The 19,823-nt window shown below is 42.7% G+C and overlaps 1 protein-coding gene across 1 annotated transcript in view; it reads right to left on the reverse strand.

The window, feature by feature from the left end:
• Window positions 1–319: 319 nt before the first annotated feature.
• LOC131434583 (centrosomal protein of 164 kDa) overlaps window positions 320–19,823 on the reverse strand; it is a 48,399-nt gene continuing 28,895 nt past the window's right edge. Inside the window, exons 3-5 of the mRNA XM_058601427.1 lie at window positions 3,286–5,869; window positions 2,891–3,224; window positions 320–2,820 (exon numbers count right to left, since the gene is read on the reverse strand). Coding sequence (XP_058457410.1) covers window positions 2,555–2,820; window positions 2,891–3,224; window positions 3,286–5,869 — 3,184 coding nt within the window. The 3' untranslated portion in view covers window positions 320–2,554. The remainder of the gene's footprint in view (window positions 2,821–2,890; window positions 3,225–3,285; window positions 5,870–19,823) is intronic.

The following is a 19,823-nucleotide window of genomic DNA, read 5'->3' on the forward strand; positions in this document are numbered from 1 at the left end:
ATCCACTGAATATCAGTGAATTTGCGTATATTGATTCCGTAGTGTATCCGATCACAACGATATCGTAATGTTGAAAACGGACGTCTTGAAGTCGAATATCGTGTGATAAATTGACCTGACTCGATGTTAAAGGTATGTTCATGGTATGTTTATTTTTACAATTTTCAAGCTAACGATTTGAAGAACCACCTGCAGGTGTGAAAGGAAAACTAATTTTATTCTCTAAAGCATTTATAACAAAAGACTACTTCATATGGTTTGAATTTTAGACTGATTATCTCTAAAGCAAAATGAGTTCTTTCACAGAAATAAAAACTCATTTTTATTGTAACATTATTTTAGAACTGGGTTGTATTAGTAGTTTATTCGACTAGATGTCCTTAAAACATTTGTTAGTTTGAATTTCATTCAAAATTTGTTGTCCTGTCGGCGACCTGGTTACCTACATCCCGCACCGTCGACCGTTTTCATCGGTTAAAATAAAAGCAAATGTAATCAGTTTTGTTGAAGTTTCTAATCGTGGATCGCGGTATCATCTTGACTTCGTTTTCAAACTAAAAATTATTTTATTTCATTTGCTAGCTTTTTTATAAGATGAATTCCAGAGAAGGTCTGTGTTGAGATGATATGAATATCAGTAGTGAGTTAATCTAGCATGTATTAAGTAATATCAAATTAATACAATTTTCAGGTTCCAAACATACTTTCACGTATACAATGTAGTAATTCGTAGTTTCAAACCAGACGTAAAAGTGATACAGTTTTTTTCTTGATATTTTGCCGACAAGATCGTGTTAAATATTTTTCTTTCATACTTGTTTTTCTGTTACACAAATTTTTATCCATTATTTGTTTATTAAATTCTAATATGGAATGTTAAAATAATCTCTGTCGTAATTAATATTTGTCTTTATGACTGGACCAATTCGTACTTTTTTTTAAATTTTTCTGTATATTCCTGTATATTTAATAATAGAGTGACAAACTGTTAGTTTTTACTCGTATTGAAAATTCAATCGTATTGTGTTCAACTGAATCCAAAACCAAAACATTATGAGCACAGCAAACTGTCCAAATATGCGATTTTCTTCAAATTTCAGCATACATTAGTTGAAATGAAAATGTTTCATTTAAAATGTTTTTTTTTTCTTGTTTCTTATAGTTATTTGTGCATGTAATTAAATAAAGTTGGAACAATTTTATAAAGTGTTGTAGTTAAATTGTCTGCTAATTTCTGTCGATTGCATCTTCATGTTCTTAGTTATCCTTAACTTACTTTAACATTCTCTCAGTTTATCTTCTGGTCTCACAACTAATTGGATTCAAACTACTAACATCGAATTTATCTAAAATTTAATATCACACTATAGTTTAATGGTACGTTCATATACTATGGGAGCGGTTTATCAAAGGTTGAACCGCGAGGAAAGTAGGGATTATAAGATGGGATCCACTGTCATATAATTGATGAAAGCCTAGACTATTATTCTCTGGCAAACATCTTACCGATTCATTGAGTAGCTATCACTTTCTTTGTGTTATGTCTTATTCTATGTTATCATTTTAAAAACAGTAGGAAATAGCATGGAAAACGTGTGAGGAAATAATAAACATGAAATCTTCAACCGATCGTTTCCCGCAATTTATTCGGAAGTCGCCGTACAGCAATTTGGTAGCCAAAGCTTCATCACTACCGGAATCGCAAACAAGGAAATATACCGTGAAATATGCCTAAATAGGCGATTGTTACCATTCATATGCTCCCTCGCTATTCTGGCCTGATTTAGTATCTACGCCAAAGACGTTTTGGAATGGTATAAAGCGAATAGAGTCCATGTTGTACTGAAAGAGTCGAATCCACCCAACTGCCCGGAGTTGCGACCTATCAAACGGAATTGGGATCTCGTGAATCGCGAGCTCTCTCAATATAAACAACAAGCAACAACTACAGAAAAAATCGAGAATCTTGGACAAAAGCAGCTAAATCAGTTGCAGTAAGGTCTACACAGACCCCAATGGGTGCAGTAAACTCAAAAGTTCGTAATTTATACATGCAGCCTAATTGAGTAACTGTAATAAGTTTTAAGATGATTCATAATACACAAATAAATGATTACCAGATCTAATTTGGGCAGATTTTGTCGCAAACAAGCCTCAGACTTTCATTTCACTGGATCGTCAGTGATAACCTTGATGTGTCGCAACACAGAGCCGCCGCAATACAGATTAAAATTCATTCTTTCTTGAGAAACACTCCGGCGAAATAAACAACGTGCTCATTCGTTCAGAGCGTCACCGAAAGCGAGTTTTTCCCAAGTTATGCAATTTTGAAAAAAAAACCTTGAATTCAAAATAACCTGTTACAAAAAAAAACCAAGTCCATTCTTTTAAATTGCTGTATATCGACTTACTGAGTAAATTTCAACAAAACTGTTGTGATAAGAATTTAGATTCCCAAATGTCTGAAAAGTTTGAGAAATCGGTTTTTCAAAATTTGTCAGACTTTCAAAATATGTATTGAAAACTCTGTTCTCTAGCACCTACACGTCTGATCTTATCCAAAGGATTTCTTTTTCAGAAGTTCGTGCTCAGATTTTGCCTGTCGCAACCAATTCTTCAGATCCCGAGTTTTTTCCAGCAGATTCACAGTGTAGTGGTGCTGTTGTTGCTGTTTCTGCTGGTGAATCTGTTGGTGTGACGTTGCAGTGCCCAAGCTTGAAATTCCACCTTGCTTTGGCGACATAACCATATCGCAGAAATGTTGAGAAGGATTATTTAGATAATCCAGCTCTTCGTAGCCAGTGGCCTGATGAGTTGGATCTGAAATTAAAGAAACAAAATTTTAAATTACATTGGGCAGAGATGGTGACTTACGGATGGTTGAACTTACTCAAAATGTTCCAGATATCCTGAATCTCACTATGTAGATGCTCCAAATACTTAAGTGTCTCATTGGACTCTTTTGCAACGAGCTGATGACGAACATTTCCATGTTCCGTAGGCACATCAGTACTACTGAAACCGGAACTGGAATAGGATGACAGATCACTCAGCGTTTCCTTTGGTTTCATATTAATTTCTATATTCTCCGGTAATGTTGGACGATCCTTTTCCGACAGCTTTTGTAGCGACCGTTCCAGATGACGTAGTCGGATAACTTTTTCGCCCAACAGAGCCCGAGTTCTATGCAACGAAACTTCCATCTCGGTCAATTCTTTCTCCTCCTAAGAAATTGAAAGTTTATACACAGGTAAACAAATTGCTGGTTTTCAAGTAAAAACTTACATTAAAGATTTGATCCATCGTGTGTTTATTCTTCATTGTGTGTTTGATCGAGATATCACGCTGTTTTGATTTGAACAAATTTTTCTGGGTTCGTAGTGATTCTTTCGCACGCATAACCGAGTCCCGCTCGAGTAGAATCCGATGCTTGAAGAAGTCTAACTCAGTACTGCCACCATTGTTCTCTAGATCACTGAATGGATAGCGTAGGTGATAAGGTGTGTCCATGTTACAGTCCGGAATCTGGTCTTCCAACTCTTCGAGCTTCTTCAGCTGAATCCTTAGATTCTCAACGGGAGTGCAGGGCCGCTCCCGTTCATGCTTTGACGAATTCAGTTTTGACGTTGAGGCAGATTTTGTTTTGGTGAAAAGCTTGCGTTTCTGTCGACTTATAGGGTTGTTACTTTTCTCGTGATTTCTATCGAACTCTGAATCTGAGCTACAATTTTCGTCGCGAACGTTGGCGAACATGTTACGGATTTGAAAGTAGTTTTTTGAATATGTCGTTTCACTTTGACTGGTGTCATCCATATTCTGCAGACGATTATTGTTGAGGACGTACGGTTTTCGTGGATCAGACAGTGCCGGGGAAGCTACCTGATGGTGCCCGTTGCCATTGTAATGCAACAACTTATTTTTGTTTTCCATTGTGTAATTTTTCACAGGAAATCTTTTGGAGGCAACCGATGGTGGCGGTGTACTTATAGAAGATTTTTCCGAATTCATCATAACTGAAGTTTGTGCAAGAGTACTGGATTTTCCCTCATAGTGATAGTGAGGAGTTGGTCTTGAATTGGTACGATCATCGGTTTCGTAGCTATTGCTAAGCAAACTATGCTGCTGCTGTTCTCTTCGTTTCTTACGTCTTTCCAAGGAAATCCGGACATCGGTCTTCAATCGGGTGTACTTCTCCTTCAAACATTTATATTTGTCTTCTAGCAACCGCTTTTCACAGCGAATTTTCTCATACAGTCGATCCTCGCCCGTCTCTCTCATGCGTTGTCGCTCAACATCCAGCTCGTGAGCTAATTTGATTTTCATTTCTGTTAAATTTTTACCGTGCTCTTTCTTCAGTAACTCTTCTTCGGTTTTTAAATCACGCTCGAGCTCCTCGACAATTTCATCGTGGTTTTTCTGAAGAGTAGCCATCGTAGCTCTGTGTTCATCGGTGACTTCCTTTACTCTTCGATCGAACTCTTCTTGAAGCGTTTCTTGATAGATTCTATATTCTTTCTCATTTTCCTCTTCGTAATCAGCCTTCATCTCGTTTAGTTTGACCTGATAAAATTCTTTGATCTCGTCAATATTTTTCAGATGTTGTTCCTTCAGTTTGTCTCTTTCTTTATCTAATTGTTCTTCATGACGTTTTCGCTCCTTGGCCAATTCGGTTTTAGTGTCAGATTCATTTTTGATTTGCAGATTTTTCAATTCGTCTTCAAGCTTTGATTTGTATCTTGCTTTCTCATCAGCGATCGAATATTTCAACAATCGAATAGAATCATCGCTACCACGATCAACAGAAAATCTTCTCGCTACCTCCGCTTTGCTATCTGCTTCCTCGCTGGCATCCGAATCCTCTCCGGAAGTTTCCGTTGAACTAGAAGCCTTTTTCTCTAAACTCTCCACTACCTCTTCCTCCACTTCCGCATCATTATCGGATCCTTCTACAATCTCATCAAAATTTATTAAAGAGTCATCTCGCACCGCTTCCAGTTTATTAAATGATTTAAGCTCCGCATTCAAATCAATATCAAATCGAACGCTCTTTCTGTCTTCCGAAGAATCTTCATTGGGTGTCCCTTTATTTCTTACAAACGTTAGACTAGAATCCCTTAAAATACCTTTAACTTCTTCTTTCTTCCCTAATTCTAAACTGTCAAACTCTGGTTTCTTGTTTGTTTTCAAGAACTGCGATCCGGTTCCAGTTAGGGTAAAACCGGGAAATGATCCTCGAGACATACTAGCTTCTGAACGGTCTCTCACACTCGATCCCAAATTGAATGAAATTCGTGATCCGGAAGCCATCGTTTCTTGTCCCGCCAATGTTTGTTCCGTATTACCCGATGTTTGATGGTTATTTTCTTTACTCGAATCTCTGTTGGCGCCCTCGGTACCAGCTTCTTCGCCTAATTCAACATCGCTCTTTTCACTTGCTTCGTCTTTTTCTGCCTCCACCTTCACAACGTTTACTTCTTTGACACTATCTTCACGATCGGACTCAGCAGACGCTGAAACAGAACCCGTATGACCGTCACATGTTCGATGCTGCTTAAAGCAATCTCCAATAGTTTCACCAAAAAGAGCTTCTACCGCTGCACCAATCTCAGATCCGGGTGTTTTTGCTTCGCACCCACTGCCACTACCTCCGCTGCCACTTCCGCTACTATTATTACTTAAATTACTTGCGCCGGATTTCAGGCTGCGGAAGCCCGAATCAGCCAGTGATGTTGAATCGGACCGGTCCAACGAGAAGGCCTTCCTGGCATCAACAACCTTTTGTCGGTACAGGACGTCTATCGGGTGCTCCCACTGTGATTTTCTCGTGTACCGATCATAGTAGTAGTAAGCCTTGACCTGCTTGCTGTAGCTGAAAGGAGATGGTGAAATAGAAGTAAGTATTCAATAGAAAATATACTGTTTAGGTTTCTTTAGCAACAGGAAATTCATTGGTAATGGCAAAAGTATTCATTTTTTTGTAATTCACCAAGTTCCTTCTCAAAACAAGAGTAATCAATAAGCCAATCAAAACACTGTTTCACCTGAGAATATAATATCTAGTACAGACCCGTTTTGTGTCCTTGTATTTTGATTACATGGCTCAGAATATTAATCCTTCTTCGTTTGTTTCAAACCGTGCTCATTTCTTGGATACTTCTGATTCTACTGTGTTTTTCGACACATCCATGAGATAAGAGATTCGTGAAATGCCGGATCACATACGCCCCCAAGTAGCCCCTAATATCTTTTATAATACATTTAGAACAGTCAACTGTGAAAAGGTGTTTTACACTGGAGCCGTAGTGAGCATTTCTGGTGCCCGAGGTGAACTCAAAAATAGTCGCCCCCGTCATTTTTTTAACAAACATCATGAAGACGAACACACATTCGCCCTTATTCTGAATAACGTCGTATCGTTTTTTCCCTCGTATTTCATTTGTATTCCCTAGAGTGCCTACAACCACTTATAGTCACTCTAGTATTCCCCATAACGCTAGCAAAATCAAAGGTAGCTATGATTCGGTCGAACCACATTCGATCGAAAAATCAATACGTCGTTATTCAGAATAAGGGCGATTATTTCATTTTTCTGTAAGGCTATCTCAAGTAACATTTTCAATTTTAGTAAATACTTGTAGCTCTCTTGAGTATTTCACCGTAATTCTCACATTGAAACTGAAAACTCCACAAAAGCCTTTTGAAAACCATTATAAGATTATGATCTTATAATGGTTTTCAAAAGGCTTTTGTGGAGTTTTTCAAAAGGCTTTTGCGGTTTTCAAAAGGCTTTTGTGGAGTTCAGCAAAGTGGACAGTTCATCATATGGTTTTTAAAGCAAAATAAAGAACCAGCATACTCCTGCGTTTAATCTATTTCGAAATGATTACAAATTCAAAAAAGTTTTCAAACCTGTTTTACGATCAACAATAAACTTACTCGGGTCAGTTCTATAGTAAGAATGTTTTGAATTTTATTGCCGACTTTAAGTTTTTTCAGAACTAAAAAAAGCGCTTTCATTTTTATCGCGAATGCATAGATAAAAATAAGAATTATAACAAATAAAAAAATTTTTATTGTGATATAAATTAGCTACGTTGCGTCATAACTAGTGAAAGCGTTCTGAAAATGAAACATAAAAGTCATTCGTATTTCATCCTTTTTTGTATTATGAAACTTATTTGATGTCAAAAAATGCAACGGTAGATCATCGAATTCATCAATATTTTCTAAAAAGTAATTAGTCCTATAGCCCACAACAAATGTATTATAGATACACTTTAAACGTCACATTGACACAAAATTTTTGTGAGAGAGTTGAATTAAGAATGTTCAATTGTTTAATTCTCACTCTAAGTTGTTATACCATGCAAAAGGTTTTATGAAAGTTTCAAAATATTACTTGTAAAAATCTGTTTTGATCCACGTAGTGGTGTTATGATTCCTTTCTCCGATCTCTCATATCCTCATATATAAATGTGTGGATTTTCGCAAAATAATTTTCTTTGATTCTCGAAAAATAAAAAGGTTTGTCCATCAACTAGTTAACCTACAGAGTGAAACAGTTCTCAGGTCTGTAAGACCATCTCTTAGTAAACGAAATTAGTTCCACTATTGTAGGTAACTCCGGAATCCGGGAACGGATAAGGAGTGTCCCGAAAAGTAGTTAGCAACATTGGTTATTGAACAAAAAAGCGAAAAAAACATATTTTGACATCAGTTTTCGATATATTGTAGAAAAATTACATTTTTATGCATTGCTCTGATTATATTGAAGAAAATCCTAGTTTCTGTGAAACGCTCGCACTTTGGACTTGGCATTCTTTATTAAATTTTGCACAGTTACTTTTGTGACTTTCCTGGTGGCAGCTGTCCAGTTTTTTTAACTCCTGCATGTTTTGGGACACTGTACCGTCCTTCCGAAAGTGCCGCTTGACAATTGCCCAATACCTTTCAATTGGCTGAAGATCCGGGCAGTTCGGTGGGTTGATGTCCTTTTCCACGAATTGTACATTATTGTTTTGACAACCACTGTAGAACGGAGCTGGCGTAGTGGACTGAAGCCAAATCCGGCCAGAAGAGAGGAGGAGCCTTATGCTTTCTGTACATTGGCAGCATTTTCTTCTTCAAACATTCTTCCTTGTACACCTTGGCATTAATTGTGACCTTCGTGAAGAAAATCGACGACCGCAAACCACAGGTACAAATTGCTTGCCAGACCAACACTTTCTGCCCAAACGTTTCCATCGCCACCATGGTGTCAGCGTCGTCCAGGTCCTTGTACACCAATTTCGTATAATATTGCGGTCCGGGCAGCGCTCGAGAGTCTTCCTTGGGGTAGGTTTCGTTCGTTTTTCTGTGAGTTCCGAACTTTGATCCGTTGAACCTCCTTCTTTTGATCGAACGCCTTCAGTATACGTTTATCCAACCGAGGGTTAGCAGGACCTTTCGTACGGCTTTTTCACTTACTCCTTCCATTTTTGCTATCTTTCTCAGTGACAGTCCGCGTCCTGTGCACAATTTTTCGACGTTGTACTGCTAAAAGTCCACGTATTTCGAAACAAACTAATGAAAACCGAATAAACAACTGCACAAGTGGTTAGAGAAGAGTGTAAACAACAGGACGCAGCCATTGAAACTGACAGATGCTGAACCATTGCGAAATGGCACCGGTTTTTGGTTGCGTCCATACTTTCTGGAACAGTCTTTAACAGCAACTCGATTAGCTGAGCAAATGTGTGAGTGTGTATGTGTGTGACAAATATTGTCACTTACTTTTCTCGGAGATGGCTAAACCGATTTTCACAAACTTAGATTAAAATGAAAGGTCTCACAGTCCCGTACAAAGTTCCTGAATTTCATTTCAATCCGATTTGCTAGTTAATTTCTCTAGCTTGCAGATTATGAGAGTCTGTAATCAAACAAACCATGGATAGTCCCATGATTTATCTACTGAATTTTATCCGGCTACCGGTACATTATTTTTCCAAAATTTAATTGGTCATAGAGAATCGTAAATAAATTTGTAGGTCATATTAGTGTATGGTTAAATGAATCGAATGTCACTATGCCGATATCCAGCTTTCGGTTCCGGAAGTACCGACAATAATAATCAAATGTGATAAAATGGAGCATCTCACATATGAATAGATTTTCACTTACTTAAACTCAAATGTAGTATATCAATGTAGTAGTATTATGCAACAGAAGTCTTCAAAATTATTTTCTAAACTTTTTAAATTTCGGGGAATTTCTGCTGTAATATACAGGAGAAAATGAAAATGAAAAAGGCATCATTTTTTCCGGTAACATTGCGGCTTCGGCTCTGTTTTTTTGTGCATCACTCCTATTTCCTATTATTGTATATTGATCACTGGCTTGTAATATTCAGGTTTCATCAACAGTTACCAATGAATGCCAAATGTTTACTCGCATCTGCATCAATACGGCCAATTACGCTTCCGAAATGCGCTCGCGTTTGTGTTTTTGACTACGGAGTATGTGCACTCATCATTAGCAGGATATTTTTTTTCATCATGTGTCATCTGCGAGTTCGCTCTCCTAATTTTCCGATTGGCCAACACAATTTCAGGTTTTTTTTACGTTATCCTATGTAACAGCATCGGGGAGCCGCTTAAAACACGAAACTCTCGTAGCCTATATTAGAAGGTGTAATCTGAAGGAACCCCATAATACTTGTCCAATTTTTCCTAACCGTTTAACCACAGTAATTTTACGATGTTGGCGTTGATGACATATTTCGAATCCATAATCGCAGCTATTCATTAAAAATAGTTACGAATAGTCATGAAGGCGGGTTCTCAACTTTTAAAACACGTTGGAACCAAACCAATATAGAAATACTGATAAGCCTGAAAAGCTTATCCCAACATTAAGTTATTCCAGTATCCCACAGTACAAAGCAATTTATCAGGGAATGTTAATAAATTTCAATTACTATTACTCGCTACATCCGACAATGGGCATCCTGCTTCCTGCTTTACCATCTATCGTAGAGGGTAATGTGTGTGTTTATGGCAAATATGATGCAGTGTACTGAGTAATTGCGATTGTTTTCCTTCACTCCAGGAAATTATAAAAACGGACGACATTATGCATAGTCATAAGCGTTCCTCTATGAGTTTAGTCATGCATCAGCACAGGGTGCGCATTTCATGCCATCAACGTTTGTGTGTAGGTGATAGACTTCACAGGTTGTCCACAGCATCACGTACACACAAGTTACAGCATTATGTTTCCATTGCTACATATTTTCCACCATAGACCGTGCAGCAACGTTACTTAATTTACCTGTCAACCCACTACAATATTCTATTTATTCAACTTATGCTATGTGTATTTTCATGATACATAAAAAATTACACGTGGGTGTTATGGTTGAATGGTCGACCGTGAAGGTACTGTTGCTTGTACGTGCAATATAAAAAGAATCATCAACATCTGTGCAATAAACTTAACGGATGGGATGCGGTTCAAGCGCATTTGCTGGCTAGTTCATCATAACTATTTTCCGAGTTTATGCTTCTCGATTTGATCAATTTGAAACAATGGTTTTAATATAAAGAGTGATGTTTTTAGTTCCTCTGTTAATAGAATGTATTTTAAAATTATAATTTCAACAACTAAAGATTGATTTTGTTCTGTCTTATTTTGGTTTCTTAGTTTTCTTTTTATGGGCTAGAGATGAAATCATTAAGGCTTCGTATTATTACGAGAGACGAAGAAAAGAATTTATTTCAAGATTTCGTAGGAAGAAAAATATCGACTGAATTCACTTCGGCCGTAGGACAATGTTCTGTGTTTGGTAAGACCAGCGTGTTGTGAAATGGGTAATAAGAGAAATTTGCAGAGCAACGCGTCGCCAATTCCGAAGGATTTTTGTTCAATGATGGTATCCAGAATTTGCTTGGAAGAAGGGGAAAGTTTTCGCTCCCCTTGAAAACTTAGTTCTTCCTTTATTTAAAAAAAAATAAATTGTTTTTATCCATCCTAGTACTGTTATGATACTTTTTCCACAATATCTAATACACATCAAATTATTTTTACGGATTTCGGTAGAGACGACTTTCGCACCAACTCGAATAAATGTGGGAACAAAGCACCCTCTCAGATTTGCATGCAACTTTCTGGACATATAGGCTTTGTCACAAAAAGCCACTTTGCATACTTTATTTTCCCAAAATTGATTTTCTTTCTTCGAAAAAGCTCAAACTTTTTTAACCTATTTTTTCCAAATAGTTATAATGGAAAAAACGACAAATCTTACAAAAAAAAACTGAAAAAAACCTTATGGAGTCCTAGAAGAAAAAAATTACCGGCTGCTCAGCCTCCAATGAAAATCGATCTTCAATGTCAATTTCTCTTTCTGAGCTCTTTCTAGATAGCCGTGAAGTGTCGGTAGCGGTTCTCAACTGGCTACCCAAGTAGCACGTTAGGTTGCTGTCCTGTATTTTTATACAGATTGTGAAATTTATCAAATTAGTTCATATTACTATTGTAGTAACTGCTGTGTTATGGAAAAAGCGCAACTTTTCTGTGTTGTGCAACATATATTTAAGTTCCTCCGTTGTCACGAACATTTATTCACAATTATTGAGCAACTGATACAAAAACTCATGCATCGATCATATTACAACTGCAGCAATTAAATCTGTGAAAAAGCAACTGTAAAACTCGTAGAAACTACTACTTGATGTAAACAAGAATTGAATTGATGTTTACAAAACCATAGCAAACATAATTTCTAATGAATAAGTTTCACATGTGATTTTCAATAAATGGAAGATTCAGTAATAGCCGTTCAACCGAGAAGGTTGTGTATAGAAGCGTACAGTTTAATAACGCTGGTTGGTTTACACGCGTTAAATACGACAACGGTTGAACTACAGGTAGAAACCTGTTGGCAGCAGCCGTTAAAACGTATAGTCGTGCTGCATAAAAGAGCCCTAGTGCTGGGCCAAGCTGGTGAAGGAAACAACAAAGGGCGTTTCCCAAACTCTACCCAGGCTGCAATATACAGCCACAAGTGCTGAGCAGGAGAGTGCAAAGGCACATCGAAGAGGAAGAGTGCAAAGGCACATAGAAGCAGGAGAGTGCAAAGGCACACCGGTGCGAAGGCACTTCGGTGCAGAAGCATATCGGTGCGGAGCACTAGGAAGAAGGAGACAAGACAACTCGGTCTTTCCACTGCCATACAACACGCAGGTATACACCGGTGACCTGCGCTGGTTACAGCTGGCGAAGACGAAAGCAAATCGGAATTCGAGTGGTGCTGGATGTCAGGTAGCAGTAGCATCACATCATATTCTATCGCTACAGTGAGCTTCAGCATTGTATCAACGTCCAGATACATCCAACAAGAACATCTAGAGCAACGAGTATCTACACGGCAGTGCAACGGAGATAGACAACAATTTCAAGGTAGAAGTTTTTTCTTTTCCTTTTGATTGAGTACTGTGTAGTGTTGGTTTCAAATTTTATTTTAAAGTTTAGTTAAAAATTTTAATGTAATGGATGAATCCATGGACGTAAATCCTAGCATGAATCCGATACCCCCACGAACGAAAAAATATCAGGAGAGCTCTTCTGGGCCTTGGATAGTCTTTTTTAGACGTATATCAAAGCCATTAAACATTTTTCAAATTAATAAAGGTTTGACATCACGATACTCTTCAATCAAAGAGATCATAAAAGTAAATAACGATAAAATTCGTGTTGTGGTAAATAATTTGAAACACGCGAATGATATTGTCTCTTCGGAACATTTCAATAAAGAGTATAAAGTTTACATACCCTCCAAAGATGTCGAAATTGACGGTGTTGTTACCGAAGCGAGTCTTTCGGTAGATGATTTACTCAAGCATGGTGTTGGTCGTTTCAAGAACTCTATGCTTGAGGGTGTTTTTTTTTTTTTTTTTTTTTTTTACAAGGTGAAATGCATTTACTCACGGAGTGTGGGACTCTCCACAGGACTACCCAACTGTTGATTGGAACTACCCACTAAAACACCTTGGATCTCCAACCCTACCTCCCCGGCACCACCGCTAGGTATTACTTCGGGGTGGAAGGCTATTGGTGCTCACAGCACCCTTCCCAGTTTTACGCAGAATGGGGATCAGCATCCTGCTCTCGAGGGATCGACCAGTTGGATGACGAGGTCGGTCCAGTGATGCCGGCTGGAGGGTAACTTCCGGTTCACTGGCGCCTCGGCGACCCAAAACTGGTGCTACGTCGCGGAACTACTCGACTAGTCTCCGCCGAATGATCTAGTCTACACCGACGGAGGGTTCCCCGACGAGGGAAGTCCTCCCGAACCGACGCTTACGGTACGCGTCTACGACCCGACCGAAAGGATGCCTAAGTCGATCCAATGATTCCGGTTGGAGCGTGGCTTCCGGTTCACTGGCGCTCAGACGATCCTATCGGTATCACGCGACGATCTACTCATCTAGTCCCCGACAAAGGATCTAGACTACTCCGACGGAGATTTCCCCGGCGAAGGAGAATCTCCCGACACCGAGTCTCTTACGCCACACGGGACACCCGATGGAGTGCCGAGGTCGGTCCCGCGATTCCAGTTGGAGCATGGCTTCCGGTTCGCTGGCGCCTCGACGACTCGGATCGGTGTTGTGGCGGCTACTCGACTAGCCCCCGCCGAAGGATCTAGCCTACACCGACGGAGAGTTCCCCGACGAAGGAGGCCCTCCCGAAACCGACGCTTTCGATTCCCGTCAACGCCCGACCGAGAGGATGCCTGGGTCGGTCCAATGATTCCGGTTGGAGGATAGCTTCCGGTTCGCTGGCGCCCTGACGATCCTAGCGGTATTACACCACGATTTACTCGTCTAGTCCCCGACGAAGGATCTAGACTACTCCGACGGAGATTTCCCCGGCGAAGGAGAATCTCCCGACACCGAGTCTCTTACACCACACGGGACACCCGATGGAGTGCCGAGGTCGGTCCCGCGATTCCGGTTGGAGCATGGCTTCCGGTTCGCTGGCGCCTCGACGACTCGAATCGGTGTTGTGGCGGCTACTCGACTAGCCCCCGCCGAAGGATCTAGCCTACACCGACGGAGAGTTCCCCGACGAAGGAGGCCCTCCCGAAACCGACGCTTTCGATACCCGTCAACGCCCGACCGAGAGGATGCCTGGGTCGATCCAGTGATTCCGGTTGGAGGATAGCTTCCGGTTCACTGGCGCCCTAGCAGTTTTACGTACTACTCGTCTAGTCCCCGACGATGGATCTAGACTACTCCGACGAAGAGCTTCCCGACGAAGAAGGTTCTCCCGGACCGACGTTTATTCGCTGATCCCTCTTGAGCCTACTACGGTACGCGTTGATCCGCACTCCATTTCCGCTGCAATATGCCCGCAATTTGGGATGCCGCGGTCGACACTGCGTTCCAGTTCTCTACGCAGTGGCACATTCTCTGGATCAGGTTTTCCGGTGTGGTGTCCCTGCCGCATGCCTCCAGTAGCTCACTCCTTTGAGCCGCGAAACGGGAACATGCGAACAAGACGTGTTCAGCCGTCTCGATCTCGTCTGGGCAGCCAGGACATACAGGGGATGTCGCGTGGCCGAACCTGTGGAGGTACCATCTGAAGCACCCGTGGCCTGTGAGGAATTGCGTCAGGCCGAAGTTCACTTCTCCGTGAGGTCTATCTAACCAGCTCGAGACTCTAGGTATGAGCCGATGTGTCCACCTGCCCTTGGTTGAGCTGTCCCACTCTTGTTGCCATCTGCGTAGAGAAGCGGCTTTGGAGGCCCTACGGGCGTTCCTGTCTCCTCGCATGCTGTAGCGCTCCGCGTCTTCCTTCACTATCAGACTGATAGGCATCATGCTTGCAACCACGCAGGCCGCATCCCTCGATACAGTGCGGTATGCACTGATTACGCGAAGACACATCAGTCTATGCGTACTCTCCAGCATCTGTGCGTTGCGTTCCACATTCAGTGCCGACGCCCATACCGGGCTGCCGTACCTGAGGATCGAAACTGCCACTCCTGCCAGTAACCTTCGTTTACTGGAGCGCACAGGCGAGCTGTTGGCCATCAAACGGGAGAGCGCCGCGATCGCTGTTGATGCGCGCTTGCAGGCGTATTCAACGTGCTTGCTGAAACTGAGTTTGTCGTCAAGCATCACACCCAATTGCTTCAGTGATCTCTTGGAGGGGATCACGCAATCTCCGGCATGTACCAGCGCCTCCTGTTCCGATTTGCGGTTGTTTACCACCATCACCTCTGTTTTGTGGTGCGCGAGTTGCAGTTTCCTACTACGCAGCCAGTCCTCCACCAAGCAAATTGAGTGTGATGCACTCAGTTCGACCTCTTCGATGGATTCGCCGTAGACTGTCAGCGTGACGTCGTCCGCGAACCCGACTATCTTGACACCCGGAGGGAGCCTCAACCTCAGTACTCCATCGTACATTATATTCCACAGGATCGGGCCCAAGATAGATCCCTGTGGTACTCCAGCCGTGATTGGAGTGCTACGTGTGCCTTCGTCGGTCTCGTAGAGCAATACTCGGTTCTGGAAGTAGCTTTCCAGAATCTTGTACAGCCCTTCCGGTACTCCTAGTCGAAGTAGGGAATCAGCAATGTCTGCCCAGCAAGCACTATTGAACGCGTTCTTGACGTCTAGCGTTACTACCGCACAGTAGCGGATCCCTCGTCGTTTGCGCTGTATAGCTACCTCCGCCGTGGTTACCACCGATGTTATGGCGTCCACCGTCGACCTGCCTCTGCGGAACCCGTACTGTTGACCGGACAGTCCTCCTGCCTCCTCTATGAAGGGGGCTAGCCTGTTGAGGATGATTTTCTCAAGGAGCTTACCCACAGTGTCTATCAGACAGATTGGTCTATACGCCGAAGGATCCCCTGGGGGTTTCCCAGGTTTCGGTAATAGTACCAACCTTTGTCTTTTCCAAATGTCTGGGAACATACGCTCGTCCAGACATCTCTGTATGACCTCCCTGAACATGTCCGGTTTTGTCATTATAGCCGCCTTTAGAGCCACGTTCGGGATACCGTCTGGCCCCGGGGCTTTCTTTGTATCGAGCGATCTTGCCGCAGTGAGCAACTCTTCGTTCGTCACCTTTACGACTTCATTCGCTGGTAGCGGAGCCGGCTGCCAGGGGGACGTGTCGTGGTGGGGAAAGAGAACCGTTATGATTTCCTTCAACCTCGCCGGACTACGTTCAGGGGGTGCTAGCGCCCCTCTCGTTTTGGCCATCACCATCCTGTAGGCATCGCCCCATGGGTTGGAGTTGGCTCCCTCGCATAGCTTGTCGAAACAGGCTCTTTTGCTTGCGCTGATGGCCTTGTTTAGTGCTAGCTTCGCCGCTTTGAACGCCGTGTTCCTCTCCATCCTCATCTCCGCTGATCGAGCTATTTGCATCCTTCTTCTAGCCCTGAGGCAGGATGCGCGAAGGCGTGCAATTTGCTCGTTCCACCAGTAGACCGGTGGTCTATTGGTCCTCGGTTGAGCCTTTCTAGGCATGGTCGCGTCACACGCCCGTGACAAGATAGCGACCAACTCGTCCCCTCTCAGGTTCGCGTTGTGCTCCTCTAATTCGAGGGCAGCGCAAAACGTTTCGCGGTCGAAGTTAGCCACCTTCCACGCTAGAGTTTTGGGAGTATTTCTCCTCCTTGTGCTTCTCGCCAATTGGCCGATCGTGTAGCGAATGGCTAGATGGTCGCTATGGGTGTAGCCATCATCAACTCTCCAATTAAGATCTCCAGCTAAGCCGGGACTACAGAAAGTCAGGTCGATAAACGACTCGACTCCATTCCGCTGGAAGGTACTTTTCAGTCCATCATTCGCTAACACGACGTCCAACTTGGCGAGGGCCTCCAGTAACGTCTGTCCTCTCCTATTGGTGAAGCGGCTGCCCCAAGCCGTTGCCCAGGCGTTGAAGTCTCCGGCTATCACCACCGGCTTCCGACCCACCAGGTCTGCGGTCAACATGTCGACCATCCGAGTGAACTGGTCTATTGACCATCTCGGTGGTGCGTAGCAGCTACAATAGTAAACTCCGTTTACCTTAGCTATGGCTACTCCCTCCGCTTGTGTTTTCACCACCTCTTGCACTGGGTATCGACCAGTCGTCAAGATCGCCACCGTCTTGGCTTCGTCAGACACCCAGTTCCCGTTATCTACCGGTGTGTGATAGGGATCCGAAAGAATCGCGACATCAATGCCCCATTCCGTCACTGACTGGTGCAGCAATTGCTGGCCAGCTGCACAGTGATTTAGGTTCAGCTGTACTACTTGCATGCTGTTTTACTCCCTCCACTTGTTGAGCAAGTAGGTCCGCCCATGACGTGGTTTGTGGCCTTCTTCTTGCTCGCGCATAGCATGCAACGTGGCGTTCTTTCGCATGCATACGCCTTGTGCCCCTCGCCGCCGCAACGCTTGCAGAGGTTGCTCCGGTCTGGGCCTTTGCAGTTCCACGACTTGTGGCCAGGTTCGAAACACCTGAAGCACATGTCGACCACCGGCGGTTGGTAAGCGGTCACTGGGCATACCGACCATCCGACCTTTAGCCTGCCCACTTTGAGGACCTTATTGGCATCCGTGGCCGATAGCTTAAATGTAGCTATCTGGGTGCCCTGTGGTCCTTTCCTCATGCGTATGGATTCCCGTAAGACGTCCACACCTCCTTGCTCCTTGATGGCCATGGCAAGTTCTTCTGCGGTGGCGATTTCGTCCAACCGTTTGCACTGGAGTGCAACCTCGTTACGTAGGGCTCTAACTTCGGCCGTATCGCCCAGGACTTGTTGGGCAAGCGCAACAAGCTCCGTTCCGCCCTGAGCTCCCTTTTTAAGCTCGAGCAGCATCTCTCCCGTCTTCGTACGACGGATGCTGCGAACCTCTTTGCCAAGCTCGGCTAGCTTTGCCTCGCTCCGCATGGCCTTGAGCACATCGGCGTACTTTTCTTTGTCGGCCTTAACCAACAAAGCCTCTCCTTTGTCCCTAGCCTTCCTCGCGGGAATGGGCCCGGCCTCTTTTGGGACCTTTTTCTTCTTCGCGACCTTCATCTGCATCAGAAAATTGTTCGAAAAAATTATTCTACGACGTCTCGACACTTGGGTCGAGACGAACGGTTTGTTGTCAGATACTCAGTTTGGCTTCCGTAGAAATAAAGGGACGAATGATTGCCTTGCATTACTTTCGTTTGACATCCAAATTGCCTTCGCTCAAAAGCAACAAATGGCATCTGTATTTTTAGACATTAAAGGAGCATTTGATTCAGTTTCCATTGATGTTCTTTCAGACAAGCTTCACCAAAATGGACTCCCAGCGGTTATAAATAATTATTTGCACAACCTTTTGTCAGAGAAACACATGCATTTTTCACATGGCGATTTGGCAACACTCAGAAATAGTTACATGGGTCTCCCGCAAGGCTCATGCCTCAGTCCGCTCCTCTATAATTTTTACGTAAATGACATTGACAACTGTCTAGTAACCCCATGTACACTAAGACAATTGGCAGATGATGGCGTGGTTTCAGTTACTGGACCCAAAGCTATTGATCTGCATAAACCATTGCAAGATACCTTAGATAACTTGTCCGATTGGGCTGTTCATCTTGGTATCGAATTCTCTGCGGAGAAAACAGAGTTAGTCGTCTTTTCAAGAAAGCATGATCCCGCGCAGCTTCAGCTCCATATGATGGGAAGAATGATCCAACAGGTTTCAACTTTTAAATACCTCGGGGTGTGGTTCGATTCCAAATGCACGTGGGGAGGACACATTAGGTTTCTGATAACAAAATGCCAACAAAGAGTAAATTTTCTTCGAACAATAACAGGATCTTGGTGGGGTGCTCATCCGGAAGATCTAATAAAATTGTATCAGACAACGATACTTTCAGTGATGGAATATGGATGCGTTTGCTTTCGTTCCGCTGCAAACTCTCATATTATCAAACTGGAGCGAATTCAGTATCGTTGTTTGCGAATTGCTTTAGGGTGCATGCATTCGACACATACAATGAGTCTTGAAGTTCTGGCGGGAGTTCTTCCATTAAAAGATCGATTTTGGGAGCTTTCATCACGCCTGCTAATAAGATGTGAGGTGCTGAATCCCATGGTAATTAATAATTTCGAACGACTAGTCGAGCTTCGATCTCAAACAAAATTCATGACAGTATATTTTAACCATATGTCACAGGAAATCAACCCTTCAAGATATATTCCTATCCGTGTCAGCCTCCTAAATGTCCCTGACTCAACTTTATTTTTCGATACATCCATGCAGCGCGAAGTGCGTGGAATCCCGGATCATCTACGTTCGACGGAAATCCCAAAAATATTTTCAAGTAAGTTCAGGCATATTGACTCTGAGAAAATGTTTTACACGGACGGATCGCGAATTGAAGAAGCGACAGGGTTTGGTATGTTCAACAATAATGTTTCGGCCTCATTTAGGCTTCAAGAACCTGCATCTGTTTATATAGCAGAGCTAGCAGCAGTTCATTATAGTTTGAGTGTAATCGTCACATTAATTCCAAACCATTATTTCCTCTTCACAGATAGTCTGAGTGCAATTGAAGCCATTCGCTCAAACATGACTGGCAAGACTGAACCGTTTTTCCTGGGCAAAATAAAACAGTGCCTGAACGACATATTGAACAATAATTATCTAATCACTATAGTCTGGGTCCCGGCTCATTGCTCCATTCCTGGCAATGAAAGAGCCGATATTTTAGCCAAACGTGGTGCTATTGAGGGTGAAATTTATGAGAGACCAATTGCTTTCAACGAATTCTATAGCTCGTCTCGCCAAAGAACACTT

Source organism: Malaya genurostris, chromosome 3 (assembly GCF_030247185.1).
Source record: "Malaya genurostris strain Urasoe2022 chromosome 3, Malgen_1.1, whole genome shotgun sequence".
Classification (NCBI taxonomy): Eukaryota; Metazoa; Arthropoda; class Insecta; order Diptera; family Culicidae; genus Malaya; species Malaya genurostris.